The 19,411-nt window shown below is 28.0% G+C and overlaps 1 protein-coding gene across 4 annotated transcripts in view; it reads left to right on the plus strand.

Moving 5' to 3' along the window:
• Positions 1 to 19,411, plus strand: part of LOC107447905 (sal-like protein 1) — a 186,674-nt gene that overhangs the window by 61,697 nt on the left and 105,566 nt on the right. The window contains exon 3 of one of the 4 annotated variants that reach the window (XR_015430469.1): positions 4,065 to 4,117. The exons of 2 other annotated variants lie outside the window; for them this stretch is intronic. Coding sequence is in view for 1 of the 2 variants with exons in the window: in XM_016062946.4 (XP_015918432.3) it covers positions 4,419 to 4,467 (49 nt within the window). In the remaining variant the exon portion in view is untranslated. Of the gene's footprint in view, positions 1 to 4,064; positions 4,468 to 19,411 lie in introns of those variants that run through there. One more of the 4 variants, XM_016062946.4, reaches the window with a different exon arrangement.

The raw sequence follows: 19,411 nt of genomic DNA on the forward strand, positions 1-19,411 counted from the left end.
AAAAATACTAAGAAAGGTATTTTATTTTAGAAAAGAAAAAAGATTGAGGTATAAATAAAAAGAATAAGAAATTGGGGGGAAGATTTCTCTTCAAGGGCAAATTTTATGCACCAGATTTATTCCTATACCATTGAAACCAATGTATTTCATTTCTTAAAACTAAATTTGACTAATTTTTTTAAAGAATTACATTCAACAAATAATAATTGGTTTTTTGAAAGAAATTTCTGAATTAAAAAGTAGTGTTCAGTAGTTGAAAATAAATTATTTTAGTTATTTAATTCGTTTTTTTTTTCTCAAAATATTATTTAATGTAAAGCTTTTGCGCTTAATAGCATTAAAATACATTTGTTTTAACTAAAATAATGCGTTCGGAAAATAATGCTTCCACTAACATTGAAAATACTTATCCTGAATATCCCGTTAAAAAAATAATATTTTCATCATATTAAAAATAAAAAAAATTCATCATTTACTCGTGCTGAATTTGATGTTTGGAAAAGAGTACTTAATTATATTTTTAAAAAAGTAAGTGCTTTGACATTCATACACTGATTTGCGAGAAAGTGGTAGAGAATCGGCAATTAAAATATAATATGCTTTGCTACTTTTTCTCGAATTACAAATTTATGAAAAATTTCTTCTACCAAAATTTCATTTTGGATTATTATTTTAAGTTTTATTCTCACATATTGTTGAACTTTTTTTATGATCAACTTACAGTTTTTTTTTTTTTTTTTTTTTTTGACGAATTTCTTTCCTGGCAAATGCCACGAGTGAACACTGCGTCCAATTAAGAAAATTGCTATTCTCTCCTGTATGGGGAGACGAATTCTATAACTTGAACCCGAGAATCTTGCTTGAAAAAAAAAAAAAGCTCACTAATTCATGTTCCATCCCATCATACAGTAGTAATCGGGGGAAGCAGCTTCTGTAAATATTTGCGAGTTCGCATTTCGTCAAAAATGGTTGATTTCATTTTGAAATCACATAAAATTCACATGAAGAAATTGTCAAACATAACCAAATATAGCTCAGGAATTTCTAAATCGTAAAATAGGGGGACTTTTTTTCCTTCGAGTGCAATAATTTAAAAATATTATTTTTATTCATACATAATTATATACTAATACTAATGAATTGCGTTTTGTCATAGATCGTTATGTATTTGCGTGCGTTAAAATAGGTAAACATATTAAGCCATATTTTAGGTAATTTCAAAAAATAAGTTTAATATATATAAATACCCCAGTAAAATGTTTATAAGTATCTTTTTTTATTCGAGACCTTCATTATATTGCTGCTTCTTTATTTCTTATAAGAACCTTATTTCCATTTGAAGACTTTTTCTTGTAACTTGAATAATTTTTACATTCTTCAAAAATAGTTAGATAGCTAAAAACAATTTATTCGTTTAATTTAAAGTCAGACAATTTTCAAATTTATTAAAATTTTTAAACTAAACTTTAAAATTAAGTTTTAAAAGTCCCGTGAATAAAACAACATCAACACTAACATAAAAAACTAGTTTTCTTTATTCTAATTTGATCTTTTTTAATTGAATCTTTTTATTTAAATTTTTATCTTGCGTGTCTTTTTGTATACAATTTCATGATAAAAGGAAATATATATATTTTTTTCTTAATTGTGAAATTATTAATAACTTTGATGTTCCACAATAAATGCCCAATGGCTTCATCATAAAATGGTAAGAGCTCTCCCAAAAATATTATCTGTAAAAATAGTAAACTTTATAGCGAGTTCATTTAAACTTCAGTCATTTAACACCGATCTACGGCGGCGATCTTCTAATGAATTGTAATGGTAAGACAGTAAATTGGTTTCAAGTCCACAGTCACAATAGCAGGAAGGATGACTAGCAAAGTATTTGAATAACTTACTCACGGAAGGTAAGTTCTTTTTACTATTTTTTAGTATTTAAAAGTAGAAAAATTCCAATTATATGCAAAACTTAAGCATACATTATAATTTTTAAGTAGTTTACATTAATTTACTAATTTAGAACTTAATAAAATGCGAATGAAGATAAAGTTCAAGTTTCTTCTTAAGCTTGCAATCTTAACTTTATTTCAAATTAGAAAGAAGAGGAACCTTTCTTCCTCTGTCTCCTAAAGCTTTTGGTTTTTATACTAATTCAAGCCTAATTTTTCAAACTATTTTAATTGTATTAGTTTTACTAAAGTTTCTGGCAACAACCGTAAACTAGTAAGAACTGAAAGCATCAAGTATAAATCTGTGTGGTGCTGTTGTTGTTGCTTCAATTCTTCCTGAAAAATTATTATCGAATAATTTTTGTTCTCAAAAGTATTTAACTATTCAGTTTACCCTTTAATGTAGCTAACAATAGTCTCACCATGTAATGATCCTAGTGTGATTTCATTTTAATATGTTCAGTGTTATAATCAGTGTGAACCGAAGGATATTTCAGTATAAACAAAAGTATACTTCATTGTGAAAAACAGGATCCCTTAGTATGAACAAAGAGTCAAAAAATATTGGAAAGTGAAACTTTTAAGATTTACACAAGAACCTTGATTATCCGAAGCTCTTTGATATAAATACCCATTTTAATCAATATCTATTTTTTTTAAAGCACGAGATCTGAGAAAAGTTTTAATTTCGTTAATATCAAGAAATTATTGAAAGTTAGAAACATTGAAAGAATTATTTGAAATATTGAATTTCCGTTTTATTTTAATACAACTGCACAAGTCCTTCAAAATAATATTGAAAAATTTAAAAAAAAAACACTCTTTGAAAGTATGACTACATTTAATTGATAATTTCCTGCGAGCAACAAATAAACTTTTTGCTAGTTGTTTCTTCTTGGTTTCGCTAAGGAAGTCAGAAAGTTTTAATTTTCGCTGTTTAAATCCCACTAATAATGAAAAATTGGTTAGTTTGACCACCATTGCATCTACTTCTGCTAAAAGAATGCGTTGTATCTAATATATATATAAGAAAATGCTTCATAGTACGAGAAAAATCAAGAGAATACCTTAAAAAGGAATGTAAATTATTGAAATATACATCGAAAATCGATGAAATCAGCTGTAATTTAGAATTATATGTTGCTTTATAAATGGTTTATTCAGAAAAAAAGGAATAATTACCTGTCTTAGGCAGCACTGTAAGTGAATTTCAAAATAAATAACTCTTCACCTGCTTCATAAAAATACAGGCACTAAATGATCATATTAAAATTCAATTTCAGAAAACATATCAAACATTTATTCATTGAAACCAATAATAATAAACTAAACTTTCAAAGTTCATATATGAATGTAGATTAAAAAACGATCATATCTCAATGACTCGAATATATTGATTATCAAAAGTAAATCTGGTCCCAATTACTTAGGTCCTTCTATACCTGAAATAAAAATATAATGGCAAGATTTATATGATTTTCTGTTCTATAGTTAGACAACATACGTGATCATGATAGTTCTTAAATAATATCCTTAAAAAAAGATATAACAGTGATGCATATCTTCGGACTATTTTACAAGTAAGCCAATTTAAATATTGGTACACATCCTTGGAAATAAGTAATAAATGACAAATATTATTCTTATTGTGTGTTATTCTTTTTACTATAAGGGTATGGATGAAAGGGCTCGGGGCATCACAATGCTAAGTCACATGTTTACATGCCGAGTGAACTATCTTTTGCCTGTTTTCAAAAATTGTTTTTCCTTTCGACGAATATTGTTGCTGCAAAAGCTGTAGCAAATGTGAAATATGATGGAAAGTATATTTTAGTTGATACAGAAAGTTGTGCTAATGCTTATTTCACAGCAAAAGTGATAGTAGAATCAAGAAACAGCAAGTCTGACTTCTGAAGATGTGAAGCTGTAACCAATGTAAGTAGCCTATCGTTTAATATAATTTAAAAACCTAAATTTAGCATTGTTTTGCCCCCGGCTCTTTATGCCCAATTTTATATTGATTTAGTGACAATATGATACATTTTAGCTATCTCAGTTAGCAAAAGCTTAAAGTTCAGACCAGCGGGTATAATGTGCAATATTGTTTTACAGATACTTGCTGCAGATGCCTTCAGCTAAACCTAATATTGCAGATGGATCTTACATGAAAATTTTTTTAAAAAACTGAAGAATTTCTGAATAGTTTTAAGAAGAATGTTGTTTTTGCTAAGAACTCTAATAACTAATTGGAAGCAACACTCAAAAATGAACAATCTTTGGAAAACCATAGGAATAACATGAGACTTTAGAGAGATATTTTGAGATAATGGCCAGACTTTAATCAGGATTAAACCCTTCAAATATATCTCTTTTGATAAACCTGCTTTCGCTGAAGATCACAAATACTGAGCAAGTACTACAGGAATTGGTAGCCTGCGAAACTAGATCATTTCCACTTGTAGAAAAATGGCATATTGGAAAACTGATCTTCAATCAATTGAAGTTAAAATCGAAGGTAAACAACAATGGCATATTATATGAATGTTCTGGTAATTGTATGTAATAAAGTTTTAAATTTGAATCGCTACTAGCGTAGAATTCCTTGTTAGATGCTTTCATTAATTCAGATTTAACGTGTGACTTAGCATAATAATGGATACCCGAGCTCTCATCCATTGCTTATTATGTCAAATATAAAACAAAAATAGAAATAATTAGGTTTAGAATTATTTCGTTCTGCATTCAACAGATAAGAATGTAACAAATTTAGTTCATTTATATTATAGATTTTAATACCAAAATAATGAATTTTATGATTATGTTTTTTTACTAATTATGCTTCGTTTATTGTTTAATATTATTGTTTAATATTATTGCATGATATTTAAAGATGGTGATGGTAAGAAAAAGAAATGGAGATAGTTTATTACTCTTTGTGCTGAAATAATTTGTTAGAAGTGTTGCATTTTCATGTACTTCTTTATCTCTGACAGTTAAATTACTTACATTCTTATAACTTCATATATTGATTGAAATCATGCATCCTACTAAAATAACTAACAATCGACTATTTTATGTAAATATTTTGATCACTAAGGAATGAGTAATGAGTTACAGTTTTTATAAAACATTAGTTTATATATTAGGTTTTTTCTGGGTTGAAAACCTCACGTATGTTTACTTCTCCAATAGCATTTAGTATTTTTATAATGATGTGGAAATTTAAAATATTCGTCGATTTTATAAAACAAAAATTTTATTTGAAAACTTAACAAATTACTTGAACTAAATTTAAATATAGAAAAAGTTTAAACCAAATTTTTGTTAATAGTTAATATGCTGAAAATATATGACAAAATCGGTAAATATATATTATCTTATAAATAATGTACAAATTAAACCTCTTTATCATTTAATAAATTCAGTCTTATTGTTTACTAATTTGTAATTGAATTCTGGTGATAATATTTACTTACTTACTACTTACTTATCCTCTACGTGCCTTGGGCACTTAAGGCCTCCAGCATATCCCTCCAACGCCTCCTGTCTTTAGCAATAGATCTTGCTTCCTCCCAGCCAGATATTCCACATTCTTTTAATTCGCCCAAAAACATGCGCTGGATGGTAAGTCTGGGTCTTCCTCTTGTTCTCTTACCATCAGGGGCCCATGTAAGCGCAACAGATGAAATTTTTTCTTTGGGCATTCTAAGGATATGTCCGAGCCAGCTCCATCTTCGTTTTTTAATTTCATCTTCGATTGTTTTTATTTTAGCTTTCTTTAATAGATTTTGATTTGATACTTTGTAAGGCCAGAAAATTTTAAAAATAAATCTTAAACATTTGTTTTGAAAGGTTTCTAATTTTTGTATTTCGATCTTAGTCTGTTTCCAGGTTTCTGCGCCATATAATAGTACTGCTCTAACAATAGCTTTGTAAACAACTATTTTTGTCTTTATTTCAATATTTGACTCTCTCCAAAATTTATGTAATCCCTTAAAACATGTTCTTGCTTTGATTTTTCTCTGTCTAATATCTTCGCTACTTCCACCTTTTTTATCTACAATAGAACCTAAATAGCTAAATGATTCTATGTCATCTATTTCGTGATTTTCGATTTTAATTTTGTCATTTTTCTTTTGATTTATTCTCATTACTTTAGTTTTCTTCTTGTTCATGAATAAACCTACACTATTTGAATATTTGTTGAATTTGTCTGTTTTAAGTTGAAGGTCTGTACATTTGGATGAAATAAGTACGATGTCATCAGCAAAATCAAGGTCTTCTAAAGTAGTTGTGAAATTCCACCTTATTCCTCTTTTTTCATCTTTCAAGCTGTTTCGCATAATCCAGTCTATCACCAGTATAAATAAAAATCCCGATAAAACACATCCCTGTCTCACGCCAGTTTTTACTAAAAAGAATTCAGTTAATTCTCCATTTACTTCTATACATGCTTTGCTGTTATCATACATATCTTTGATTATGTTAATATATTTTTCTGGTATATTATAAAGTGATAAAATTTCCCATAATTTCTCTCTCTTAACTGAATCAAAGGCTTTACTGAAATCAATAAAGTTTAAATATAAAGAGGTGTTAAATTCTAAGCTTTGCTCAATGATATTTCTAAGTGTGAAGATTTGCTGCATTGTTCCACTTCCACTGCGGAAACCTGCCTGTTCTTCTCTTAAAATTCCATAAATTTCATGTTTTAGTCTATTCAAAACTATTCTTCCAAATATTTTTCCCGGTATGGAAAGTAGGCTAATGCCCCTCCAATTTTCGCATTTTGTTAGATCGCCTTTCTTGGGAATTTTCACTATTACTGCTTCTTTCCATTGTTCTGGTATTCTTTCATTTCTCCAGATTTCATTGAAGAGCTTTTGCAACTGTCTTGTAGCGGTTTCAAAATCTGCCTTAAGCATCTCTGCCACGATTCCGTCTCTCCCTGCAGCCTTCTTTGGTTTTGTGGCCCTCAGGGCACTCTGTACCTCATCCAGCGAGATATCTTCCAAAGAAAAATCTACAGTAGATGCTACATTTAATGTAACATTTGGGAGTTGCTCAGAATTTTCAACATGGTGTGCGTTAAGCGTATCTTCAAAATATTCTCTCCATCTTTCTTCGATCCTCTTATCCGTAGTAAGTAACTTATTGTTTTTGTCTCGTACTGCACATTGCGAATTTCGTTTATTTCCTTTTATTTGTTTCACTTTCTGATAGAAAGTACTTATTTGTCCTTTTTGCGCTGCATCTTGAGCCTCATTGGCAAGGTCTGTGAAATATTTCCTTTTGTCTTTTCTGGCTGACTTTTTTACTTCTCTATCAATTTGACTATACTGCTGTCTATACCGATTAAATAATCTTTCAGACTTTGTAGTTTCCATCTGTATTTTCTTTTTCCTTCTGCTTTCAATTAGTATTAATGTTTCACCCGTAATCCATTCTTTGCTTTTCTTTCCTTTCTTTTTACCCAACACTTTTTCTGCTACGTCGCAATAAATGTTTTTGATATGTTCCCAAGTCTCTTCAACTTTTTCTTTTACCTCATTTTCTGATTGCCCAGTGTTGCCATGATTTTCTTCTTCCTTTAACAGCTCAAATCTGTTTTTCAACTCGATTGAAAATTCTTGTCTGCACTCTTTGGCTTTTAACTTAGCAATGTCATAGCTTATTCTTTTATGTCCCGTCTTCTTCGGTGGTTTTCTTAATTTTAGTTTTAATATTGCAAGAATCAAGTAGTGATCTGATCCAACGTCGGCACCTCTCATCGCTCTTACGTCTCTTAGTGAGCTCCTGAACTTGTTATTAATTGCAATATGATCTATTTGATTCTTTGTTCTTCCGTCTGGTGAGGTCCATGTACATTTATGTATCTCTCTATGCTTGAATCTACTCCCACCTATGTTTAAACTATTTAGTTCGCACAGGGAAACAAACAGTTCTCCATTTTCGTTCCTCTCACCCGGTGATTCGTTTCCCATGGAGGTTTCATCATCACTAATCCGTTTTCCAACCTTAGCATTAAGGTCTCCCATAAGAATTATCATGTCATGTTTTGGAACTCGATTTAAAACACATTGTAGTTGATCATAAAATGTCTCCTTTTCCTCCTCATCAGCATCATTCGTTGGTGCATACACTTGAATAATTGATAGTTTAATATATTTTGAATAAAATCGTGCTCTTAAAATTCTTTCACTGATTGGTTCCCATTCCAAAAGACTCTTCGCTGTTTCTTTATTAATGATTAGCGCCACGCCTCTTTCGTGCTTTTCTTCAGCTCCTGAGTACAAAATGATTTGTTCACTTCCAGTTTTAATCTTGCCAAAACCTGTCCATCTAAGTTCTGATATTCCCAAGATATCCAATTGGTATCTATCCATTTCCATTGATACCTGTCTACTTTTTCCACATTGGTACATAGTTCTTACATTCCAAGCACCAATTCGTAACTTGTGTTTAGGTTTCATCAATGACTTCTTCCGCATCGAAGGCTCCAAATGGCTTTCCCTTCGACACTTCATAGGCGTGATTTCCTCATTCCAGGTTAGATAACTGTCATTTGGAATTTCACAAGTCATTGCTTCCGCCAAGAGAATTTGGCCCGATATGCTTTTGGTTTCTGTAGTCAGGGATGTTTTACGGGGTAGAGGGACTAGCCCTACGCCCAACCCTCCTCCTTTATCCAGGCTTGGGACTGGCGCACGGAATAGCCGAAGCTACCCATGTGGCGGAGTTGGTGATAATATTTGGCATCAAGTTTATTTCCAGAATAAATAACTTAACTAATGTAGTTAATAAATATTTTTTACTTATTATAAATTTGTAAAAATATTAATTTATTCAATTATTAAAAACTAGAATAAAAAATTTGTCAATATGCACACTTGAACGATAGGCATTTAATTTAATCCCCAAATGATTTGCTAATAAGCCTGGTCTAAATAAAATAATGAAATATTCCAAAATAATATTTCCAATAAATAAACATATCCCGCAGGATATGAAATTGAGCTATCGAAGATTTGTAAGATTTTCTTTTTAAGAACGTGGCTGCATTTCATAATTCTAAAAGATCTATAATAAATTCAAGAAGTTTTTTTTGTATAAAAAATACGCTAATTTGATATGTATGCAAAGAAATCTTAAGGGAGGGGGAAAAAATTACATTTGTTTATTAATTATTTTGGTCGGTAACTTATTAAGATTTCTTCAACAATATCTCTCTTTTTGTTGTTCACGCCGATAAATTTATTGTTAGAAGTATTATCTTCCAATTTAGACTTGTGGAATTATAAAGACATTAATGCCGCTATTTTTATATTTTTTACACGCTTATGACAAAATCAAACCGCTTTTCTCACCCTAATGAAAGTTTTTTTTGTAATTTAAAACATTCAGTCTTAATTAAAACAGCCTGCAATAACTGTGGCATAATTGCAGTTTATAGAAGATTCTTATGCGTTTAATTTTTACTTTATTATTGTTATTTTTTCTTTCAATCTCTTAAAAAGATGAAATAAAAGAAGCGGGTGATAAGAAAGAATGTCTTAATGTTGATGAGAAAGATCTCCCATGAGTAAAAATGGTAGATTTATAATGAAACTATTGCTACTCAAAACGTTTTTATGCGTCTTCAACCATTGTTTCGCAACGATGGAATTTTAATTATAAAAGTGTAGAGGTTATTTATGAAAGAACGTAATATAAATATTACTTTTCGTTGAGACTAAATTTCTATATTCAGAAAAGACACTTATTTTTCTTCCTATGAAATTTGCATTTCACAAATATTTTTATTGGACAATAATATTCATTTGGAAAATGTACTGAGTATAAAATTTTTTACGCCAGTTTTTATAAACATTTTTTTGTTAAACATTAACCATCTGTACTGCGGAGGAATTTTTATGACAGTTTTTAAATATATTTTTTAATTAAACAATAATATTTATTTGGAAACAGTACTATAACAGAATTCTTTTTATGCCAGATTTTACTAATATTTTTTGCAATAAACAATACTTTTTTAAACAATAATATTCGCTTGGATATTATTGTTACAATTCAACAACATCCAAAAACAATAATATTCGCTTGGAAGTTGCAATGTTATAAGTTGCAAAAGCAAAGCAACGTTTTGCAATGTATACATAAATTATACAAAAAAAATCTTATTTTTTATTTCGTTTCATTTATTTACTTATTTTTTATTTTTGACAACGTTGAAAACGTTTGAAGATTCAATGAAAAAAAGGCGAGTCTTGTTTCGAAAAAATTTAAAGTAAACGCATATTTTTTGAACTAAATTTGCATTCAAAAGAGAAAAATATCTTAAAATTTTTTTTCTCCTTATTTGGAACCTTGCTACAAAAACCTTTTCAATTTGAATCTTACAAATTGAAAAAAGTTATTTTCTAAAATAATTTACATGAAAAGCAACAAGAGGCATAGTAGCAAAATTATGTTTTTAATAATAAAAATAATATTAAACAAAAAATTTTAAAAAAATTAACTCTGTCAGAAATCGAAAATACTAATTTCAGATTGTCTTAATTTTTCATGTTACTTAATATTTGAAGATAATTATCTAAAACATTTTCTGTAAATATGAATCCTAGGAGAGAGAAAAATTTAATTTTAATAACCATGAAATTAAAAATCATAATTTTGAAGAAAAATATAAAAAGCGATTTGCTAGAATTATTGTAAAATTATATGTATTCAAACTTTTAGTTATGCACTGTTTAAATTATTGGAGCTTGTTGGACAATAATATAGTTCCTGCAATCTTTAATATAGTGTTGGGTTGAATCTCATTATGATACTTCTTAAACTTGATGATATGATACTGTACTTCTATGATACTGTACTTATTTTTGCACAAATTTCGCACCATATTATGATTCAAAGTTGAGCTGATTCTTCTAGCAGAGTATTTAAAATTTAATTTTGCTACTATAAAATAATTGAAACATCACTTTCGATGCTTGCAATAATATCTTTTGACGTTGGAAATAATTGTTTGTAACAATAATATATTATTGTTAAAAAAAATTTTTTTTTTCAATTTTCATTAGCTAAATGTACTAATGCTATAGATTCTTTAATTAACTTTCTTTGCTGTTTCCCCTTGTTTTCTGTCATAAAAATAATTTGATAAAATCGATGTGTGTTTCAGCAAGAGAAAAGGAGGGTTGAAACCACCCCCTAATCATAACAAAGCCGTTTATATTTATGTATTGTTGGACCCTGTCCGAATGCATCTTTGATACCTTTTTATTTGGTCTGAATTGCAAAGGGAAAAAGCGTCATCTCCCCATTCATGTGTGATATCCTATGCCAAACAATGGCATAACCCCCAGATGAATATACTTTTATGACCTATCTTTGTCATATTTCCGAACGCATATTGGAAACACCAAACTGATTACCCTGTTCCTCTTCTGTTTAGTTGGCAGGAAATGATAAACGGTAACAAAATATTTTTAAATATTCCAGCGCAAATAGTTTTTTTTCTTTTTTTTTTTTTCTCTGTTTCAGGGTTTTTCCCGGTCAACATAGCGATTTCAAATATAGGGTAACCGCGTACCTGGAAAGTCATGAAAAGTCATGAATTTCGGTATTGAACTAAATTTGTCACGAAATGTCATGATTTTAACTATTTTTTAAAAAAAATATCATGGAAAGTCATGGATTTAGGTTGCCGAAAAATTTAATTTTTAAAATGGAATCCCCAAATTTCATGGTGTTTCGAATATCTTAATTTCTAACAAAATCCCCACTCACAGTCATATTTTATTAAAATATAAAATGCTTTTATCATGTTCTTTAAAAATTATGGTGTTCTTTCAAAAAATGAAAGAAAAAACATCATTTCTAGAGCAAATTATCTTTTAAACTTCTGTGATTTCAAGAGTTTTTATTATTATTATTATTATTATTATTATCTTATCAATTTAAAATCTATAAATAAGAAGATGCAGAGTATAACAGTTTTGGTTGTGCCTATCATTTCAATTAATGTTATTATAATGCCTTTTTAAATTTATTGTTCTGTTTTTGTCGGAGAAAATAGTAACTTCGTTAAGTCATGAAAAATTCTTGGAATTAGTCATGGAAAATCATGAAAAGTCATGAATTTAAAAATCTAAAATTTAGCAGATACCCTAACAAGCACCATTTAAATATACGTATTCATACATTTTTTTCCTTAGTTATTTTACTTAAGATAGACCTTTTTTTTCGATTACTTGCGTAATTTCTCAAAATCTACTAGAAGTTTATAAATAAGCACAACTGACTTTGAGTAATTTAAAACTATTGTCATGTAATCGAAATATTACTAGATTTAGTGTTAGCAATTAGCAAACACGTCTTTAAATACTTATCAAAGCATGACTATTGCTATAAATTAAAATGAGGAACAAATTTTCTGTCGCATTCCTACAAATAATTAATCTAGCCTAATTCGGGTGTGTGGGAATTCAAATCTGAAATTTATTTTGCTCGTAAAGCTACAGATTTTTTTTAAATGACATTTTTGGTCTATTTTTTGTTGAAATTTACAATAAATGTAGATCATATGTAACAGGAATCGGAAGTCATCGTGGAGAAATCTTCAGAGAAAGGCATTGGCTCACATTGGGCTGTCTGGCCAACTATGATGATGATATGTAACAGGGAGTCGCGCAAATATTGTGACAAACTTTAAGCAGAGATCATCAGGATTAAAACTACACACCTATAAATGTCATTGTATCCGTCTGGGGGAACTTCCCGACTATGATATATTTAGAACCACACAAAGAAACAGTTCATAATAGGAAAGCTCCCCTATTAGCGTATGAAGACATTTCCGGGCTTGAGTTTCAATTTTATTCCTGATGATGTTTTCTAATTCCCTAAAAAGTTTGTCGCAACATCAATGCGATCCCCTGTTATAAACAGCAATTTTAATCTTGAACATTTCGATAAGAACTAGTAGAATAATAGTAGAAAAAAGTCAATTAAAAAAATGCAAAGAGAAAGCTTTTGCAGATTTAAAAATTTCATGCAACTGAAAAAGAAAATTTTTCCCTAGTGTTATTGCATGAGTGAATACATGAAAAAAAATGGAAATAACTAGTTATCAATTAATGACTGTAAATTATTTTACTGGTTATAATTTTAATTTTTTTTTACTCAATTAATTATCCTGTTCCTGTGCAATTCGTTTTCTTTCTTCATTAGTGCCTCCCCCCCCCTGAAAAACATAGCATTTTTAAATATTAAAAAATATGTAATACTTGAATATAATATTCATAATATTTATCTTGATTATTCGCATTTGTATTTTAATGATTTTTAGGCAGATAAACATGAATTCAAAGTTCATGATTAAATGTTTCAGTAAGTAATGAATTAAATATATGAATGACAGAAACAACAAAATAAAAACCAGTTTTCAACTATAAATGTTGTACTGGTTTATTTGATTTATTTTGAAACAAGCAATTTTTTGCATTATGCTTATTTTCAGAATTTTTATATCAATTCTGCATATATTATTGCAGATTTCAGTTGCTTTTGGCGGTGTTCTTTTATAACAAAATCGTTTCGAATTTCAATAATTTTTTTTGTCCATAATTTTCAAAAAGAAAAGTAAGTCGGTATTAAATTTAAAAAGCGAACACTCTTTAAAAATTAAAAATTTATTTTACTTCAAAATTGTGCCTGTTGACAATTTTTTTTATTTGGATGAAAAATATTGAATAAATAACAATATTTCGAATCATCATCATAATTTTTAATTTATTTAGTAATAATTAAATAAATTAAAATTAATAATAAATAATTTAATAAATAATAAATTAATAATAAATAAATAAATTAAAATTAATAATAAATAATTTAATAAATAATAAATTAATAATAAATAAATAAATTAAAATTAATAATAAATAATTTAATAAATAATAAATTAATTATAAATAAATAAATTATTTATTTAATTAATCATTTTAAATTTATAATGTAATTTTTTAATATTTTAAAGCTTATGTTTTTATACTGCAATAATTTCAAAAAATATTTTTCCATGTAAATACATTTTTTTTAAAGAGAAAAAACGAATAAGCTATTAATTTAAACTAAAGCTCAAAGCTCGCATCTCTAAAAAATATTTAAAATGAAAAAAATACGTAAGATTAATTCGTGGTAAGTTAATCGTATTTTTCCGCTTATTTGTTAATCTCGCATTATAGCTGTGGTAGGTAAAAATATATTCGACGAACTAACTTAGACTGCAGAAAATGAGCAAATGACGAAGTCTTCGATCTAAATAATTGATTAGTTACAAAAATCTTTCAGAAAGCTGCAAGTCAGTATTTATTTCTTCTTAGTTCAAAAAGAATAAAAGAAAACTGTCAGGGTAGTTCGACTTGCATATATTCATATGTCTTTTTACTTATGAAAACGATACGACCGTGTTTATATATATATTTATATATATGTATATTTTTTTTTCTTTTTTTCCTCATCTTGCTTTTAACTTTGCTGTTTTCTTTTCCTACGGTTGGAAAGTTCTTTAACTGTCTTCTTCTGAATATTTTGTAGGTATAGAATTGTTTCTTTTCCTTTCGAAAAGAGATTATCGTTGGTCAAAAGATTAAGAAATCTTTCGGGTGCTTTTTTTTCGGAAATAGTTTTTTCCCCTTCTGTCTTTTTTTTTTCTTTTTTTCCGTCTGCTTTTTTTAGCCATAGAATATTTTAAATAATTCAATTTAGATTAAAATTAATCTGTAGTCAAGAAGTGAAGTTTACATGCAGATATTATATTATTCACGCGTCTCAAATACGAATGTAACTTTTCCGCTTTAGAAAAAAAAGGGGGTTCAAAAAGACTCACTTTTTTAAATGCGATGACGTTCTTTGTTGCTTTTTTATTCTATTTCTTTCGTCCGCTCAAAACAATTCAACTGCAGTAGAACTTTACTAAACATTTGTCAAAATTAAATATTAATGCTTCGACTTCTTAGTAAATCTAGAGTCTTTCTTTCGTTTTTTTTTTCTTTTGTTAGCCATTTTTTTTTCCCTTTAAATTTTTATTTTGCATTATAAGTGAATAAGTACTAATGGATATTTTCTTGTCTTCAATGTATAGAAATTATTAATATCCAAAAATAGAGACAAACTCAATAAATATAACAAATCCATTGTTAAATTTTAAAATTTTTCTTTATTCGTTAAAATAATTATTTTTTAAAATTACTATACATAGACTAAAACGTATTTTTGAGATTGAAACTGTTATAAAGTAACTATACAATGCGGTCCTTTTTAAAATCATCGAAATAATGTTCAATTTATGTAGAGCAATGATTATTTGCTTACTTATTATCTTATGTTCCTCCAATTGTGTTATTTTGAATTGTTTCTACAAATATCATTTTTTTAAAGTATATTGATACTAATAAAAAGTATATAATGTTTTGAAACTAAACGAATTTCAACTAAAGAAGTGCAATCGTAAGCAAGGTTTTAAGAATGAATATTTGATCTTTCTGTAAACGATTTTTAGTTTAATAATAAACCAAATAATTTACATTTTGTAACCAACTCTTCAGCAAAATTTCATTATTGTCTGTTTTTCTACTTTGTGTATTTCATATTTTTTTACTTTTTATATTCATACATTTTATATTCGAATAATGTTTAGAATGCTATTAAATTCCTCGGAATACAACTAATTTATTTCTTAAAAAAGCCTGAAATTATTACAGCTACTCGTTATCTTTGTTACGATCGAACCAAATGTTTTCAGAAATTTTATACTTCTTGCTAAGGTACCCTTTTGAGATTAGAATCTATGCTTTTCTGTCTATTATTAACTTTCAAATGTTAGGATTTAAAAAGTTAGTTGTAACATCTCATAAGCAGTGGGGAATGAAGCAAGATTTATAAGAATGATTATTTAGTCTAGCTCCTAATGATTTTTAGCTTTAATGCAGACAAAATAATTAAAACTACAACAAACTTTTTTAATAATAAAGTTTATGTATCTTTTAGTATCCTACTTTTTTATTTTCATATTTCTTACATACCTGCTTCAAGTTAATCTCCTAAAAATTTTTACTTTATGTCCCCATAAATTTTATTTACGAATAATTTTTAGAACACTATTAAAATCTCCAGACATCAACTACTTAGAATACAAGCTTATGGAAGATATATTTTATATCTTAAAGATGAACTGAAGTCTGAAACTTTTACAGCTGCTTGATGACTGCGTTACGATCGAAACAAATGTTTTCAGAAATTTTATATTTCTTGCTCACTATTGTAAAAGATGGCCATTTCAGATTACAATCTATGCTTTTTGGACTATTATACGCTTCCCAAATGGTTGATTGAAAGTAATAAACTTGCGTGCGTGCATTAGTCAGAAGGCATGAAATCTCTTCAATACCAAACTGGTTTCTGACATACCTTCACTATTTACAATCTCCCCAACTGTGGCTCTAAAAGTGCAGAAAAGTCAGTTTTGTTAGCAAGCTTTGAAGTTGGCAGTTGCATGGAAATTTGACTTAATTGGTATAAGCCTGCGGTCAAAGAGAAACGGTTCAAAGATTATGAATGATATATTTGTTGATAAGGGCTCCTCCTACTTCCGGGCAAACAGAACCAACCACTTTTCATATCTATCAAAAGTTCACGCCCATTTTTACCTGGAAGACCTACCTGTTCAGATAACTTTTTGTTAAGAAGTGTTTACGTCTGATTAATTAAAAGAAATTGCCGAAATCGCAAGAGAGAAGTGATGAAACTGTTAAATACAGATAAGTCTTTATCTCAAAATATTGAACATTTATTTTTGCGTGAAGTTATTTAACTATATAAAAAAGTTAGTAATATCTAGTTTGATATTTTCTGAAGTTGGCCATGTACGTCAATACTAGTACGATAACTATTAACAATGGTTTAAAAAAATATTTAATTAAAGTTTAATTATTTATTAAGGGATATTACTTCTGTACACATTTTAGGATTTTGGAAGTCCTCCCTACTTCCTTTTCTGAGTCAGTAGTTAAGAAAAAAAATCATAACTTATTAAACATAAAAATAATAATGATTCATTGGTAAAAAATAATGGGTAAACCAGACATTGAAATATAAATCTAGCAAACAAGGAAAAAATTTTAAAAAAGTCGAGTCAAATATTATTCTGATTACATCTTCTGTTAAATTAAAACATTGAATTTTATACTAACATTCTAACTAAATAATTTTTTGCGGAAAATTACTTTTATTATTTTGCTTATCTACTAATAGAGATAAAAAAATTTACAGAATTAAAAAATGAAGACAAATTAATCCAAAATAACAAACAGCAATTATTTTTAAAATATATAGTTATTTTTAAAATATATAGTTTTAGCAAACAAAATTCAATGTATAAACTATGATATCCAAAAGAGTTTAATACAAATTACAACGTTATAAATCAAATAATGTTAAATATTCAACAAACGCTTAGCAACTTATTAGCTTCGTTGGAGAAGTTTAGTAAATGAATTCTTTTGTCCGATGAAAGTAATTAAAACCGGTCCGATCCATTAAAAGTGCAATTACTCGTATTTTTAATTTCACAACTTTCCAAACTTGCATTTGATTTCAAGTTTTCCAACTCTTGGGGTGAAAATTGTTAGAGAAATGATGATAACTTCCATTCTTTTCCAATTGAAAAGATACTAGAAACAGAGAATTGATCGGTCCAATACTCGTAAGGGTGTTGTGGATGGAATGAAAGAAAATATTCATTAATTCCTTTGTGAAAATGGCAGAAACGTGAAAGTAGATAAAGCTGTTTATTGCATCGCTCTATAAAAATTTCTGAAAAGCAGTAACTCATAAAATTCTAAATCTTATCTCTCCCGTTTTCTGAGCTATTTCCAAAACTGGAGCGAGAAAACAGTTTCCCAAGTAGTATTAATTGGCTCAGAATCTAATTAGGCGCATTTAAGCCCGTTCTTCTCTTCATGCACATTCATTATAAGCCAAAATATTACATTATGTTAGAGTACACCATTTGTGGAGCTGAATTAGTACCGCTCATTTCTCAGAAACTTAATTCTTTATTTTTTCAGCTTTCAGTCTTTCTCCTCTTATCGGGAGAAGCCGGCTCATTTTAGCTATTAGCCTTATTACTTAGTGCGCTTAATCACTTTACAATCTTTTCTTCAGAATTCTGCTTATGACTCCAGATTCTTACCTCCTACATCTTGATATAGCAGAATCCATTATGCTTGTTAATCTCGAAACAGCTCTCTCACACAATATACTTCCCAGCTTTTGAAAACGCTACATATTTGCTGGTAGATGATGTTTTCTGACAGTGGCGTCTCTCTGATAAAAAGGTACTAGAATAAAAGTTTTAAAGACGAAGCAAGACATGTGATTTTAGATTAACTTTGACGTAATTTTTAATGGAAAATTTTTGTTGTGTATTTTTCTTTTTTAAAAATGTTTTAGCTTGTTGCAGATTTTAATTCAAATTTAAATAAAAAAAAGAACATTAATTTAAATTAATATCGTTGAATTATTAATGCCTGCCGACTTTATAGAGGAATGATGAAAGAAATGTAAAAGTTTTTTTCATTGAAAGTAATTTCCTAAAACATTTGTTTTAAGAAATCAAAAGGCTTCATTATTTTTACTAATTATCAAACAGTGTCTCATTTATGGTTCAAATTGACCTATCAAACAAATGTTTAACTTCTAAAATAATAAGGATTTACCGTTAATATCGTATACATAAATTAATGGCTTATTGCTTTTAATTAAATTCAAAGCAGCAAATATGAGCGAATGTCTTTTATTTAAAAATAAATTACAATTATTCTACCCTGAACTTCTTCTAATGTTTTGTTTATACAGAATTAAAGACAAATTTATGTGATGTTAATTTCTTTATATTTCTGTTAGGGACAACATCGGTGAATAGAGATCAGAATTTTTCAGATTTTTGTTTACAAGTCAAATCAAAGAAAGTTATTTTCGGATTTTCAGATACAATATCTCGAGGTCAAACTTTAAGGTTCGAAACATGGGTTTTAAATATGCTAATTAATAGTGTTGTCGATATTTCATATGTAATATGAATATATATATATATATATATATATATATATATATATATATATATATATATATATATATATATATATATACATATAATGGAAATAAAAATAATTATTACAATTTATTAATTATTATAAAAATAATTATTCATCATATATAGTATATATATATAATGAAATTAAAAATATAAAGAAAACAAGAAAAAAATTAAATTTTGAAAGAAATTCAAAAGCATGAAAACAAAATAACAGAAAGATATAATCTCATCGTCAGCTCACACGATTACATCAGCAAAATAGAATGCTTTCTAATATGGTACTAATATAGCCGAAGCA

The sequence above is a fragment of the Parasteatoda tepidariorum genome, chromosome 11 (assembly GCF_982258835.1).
Source record: "Parasteatoda tepidariorum strain Cologne lab strain chromosome 11, Ptep-v5.0, whole genome shotgun sequence".
NCBI lineage: Eukaryota > Metazoa > Arthropoda > Arachnida > Araneae > Theridiidae > Parasteatoda > Parasteatoda tepidariorum.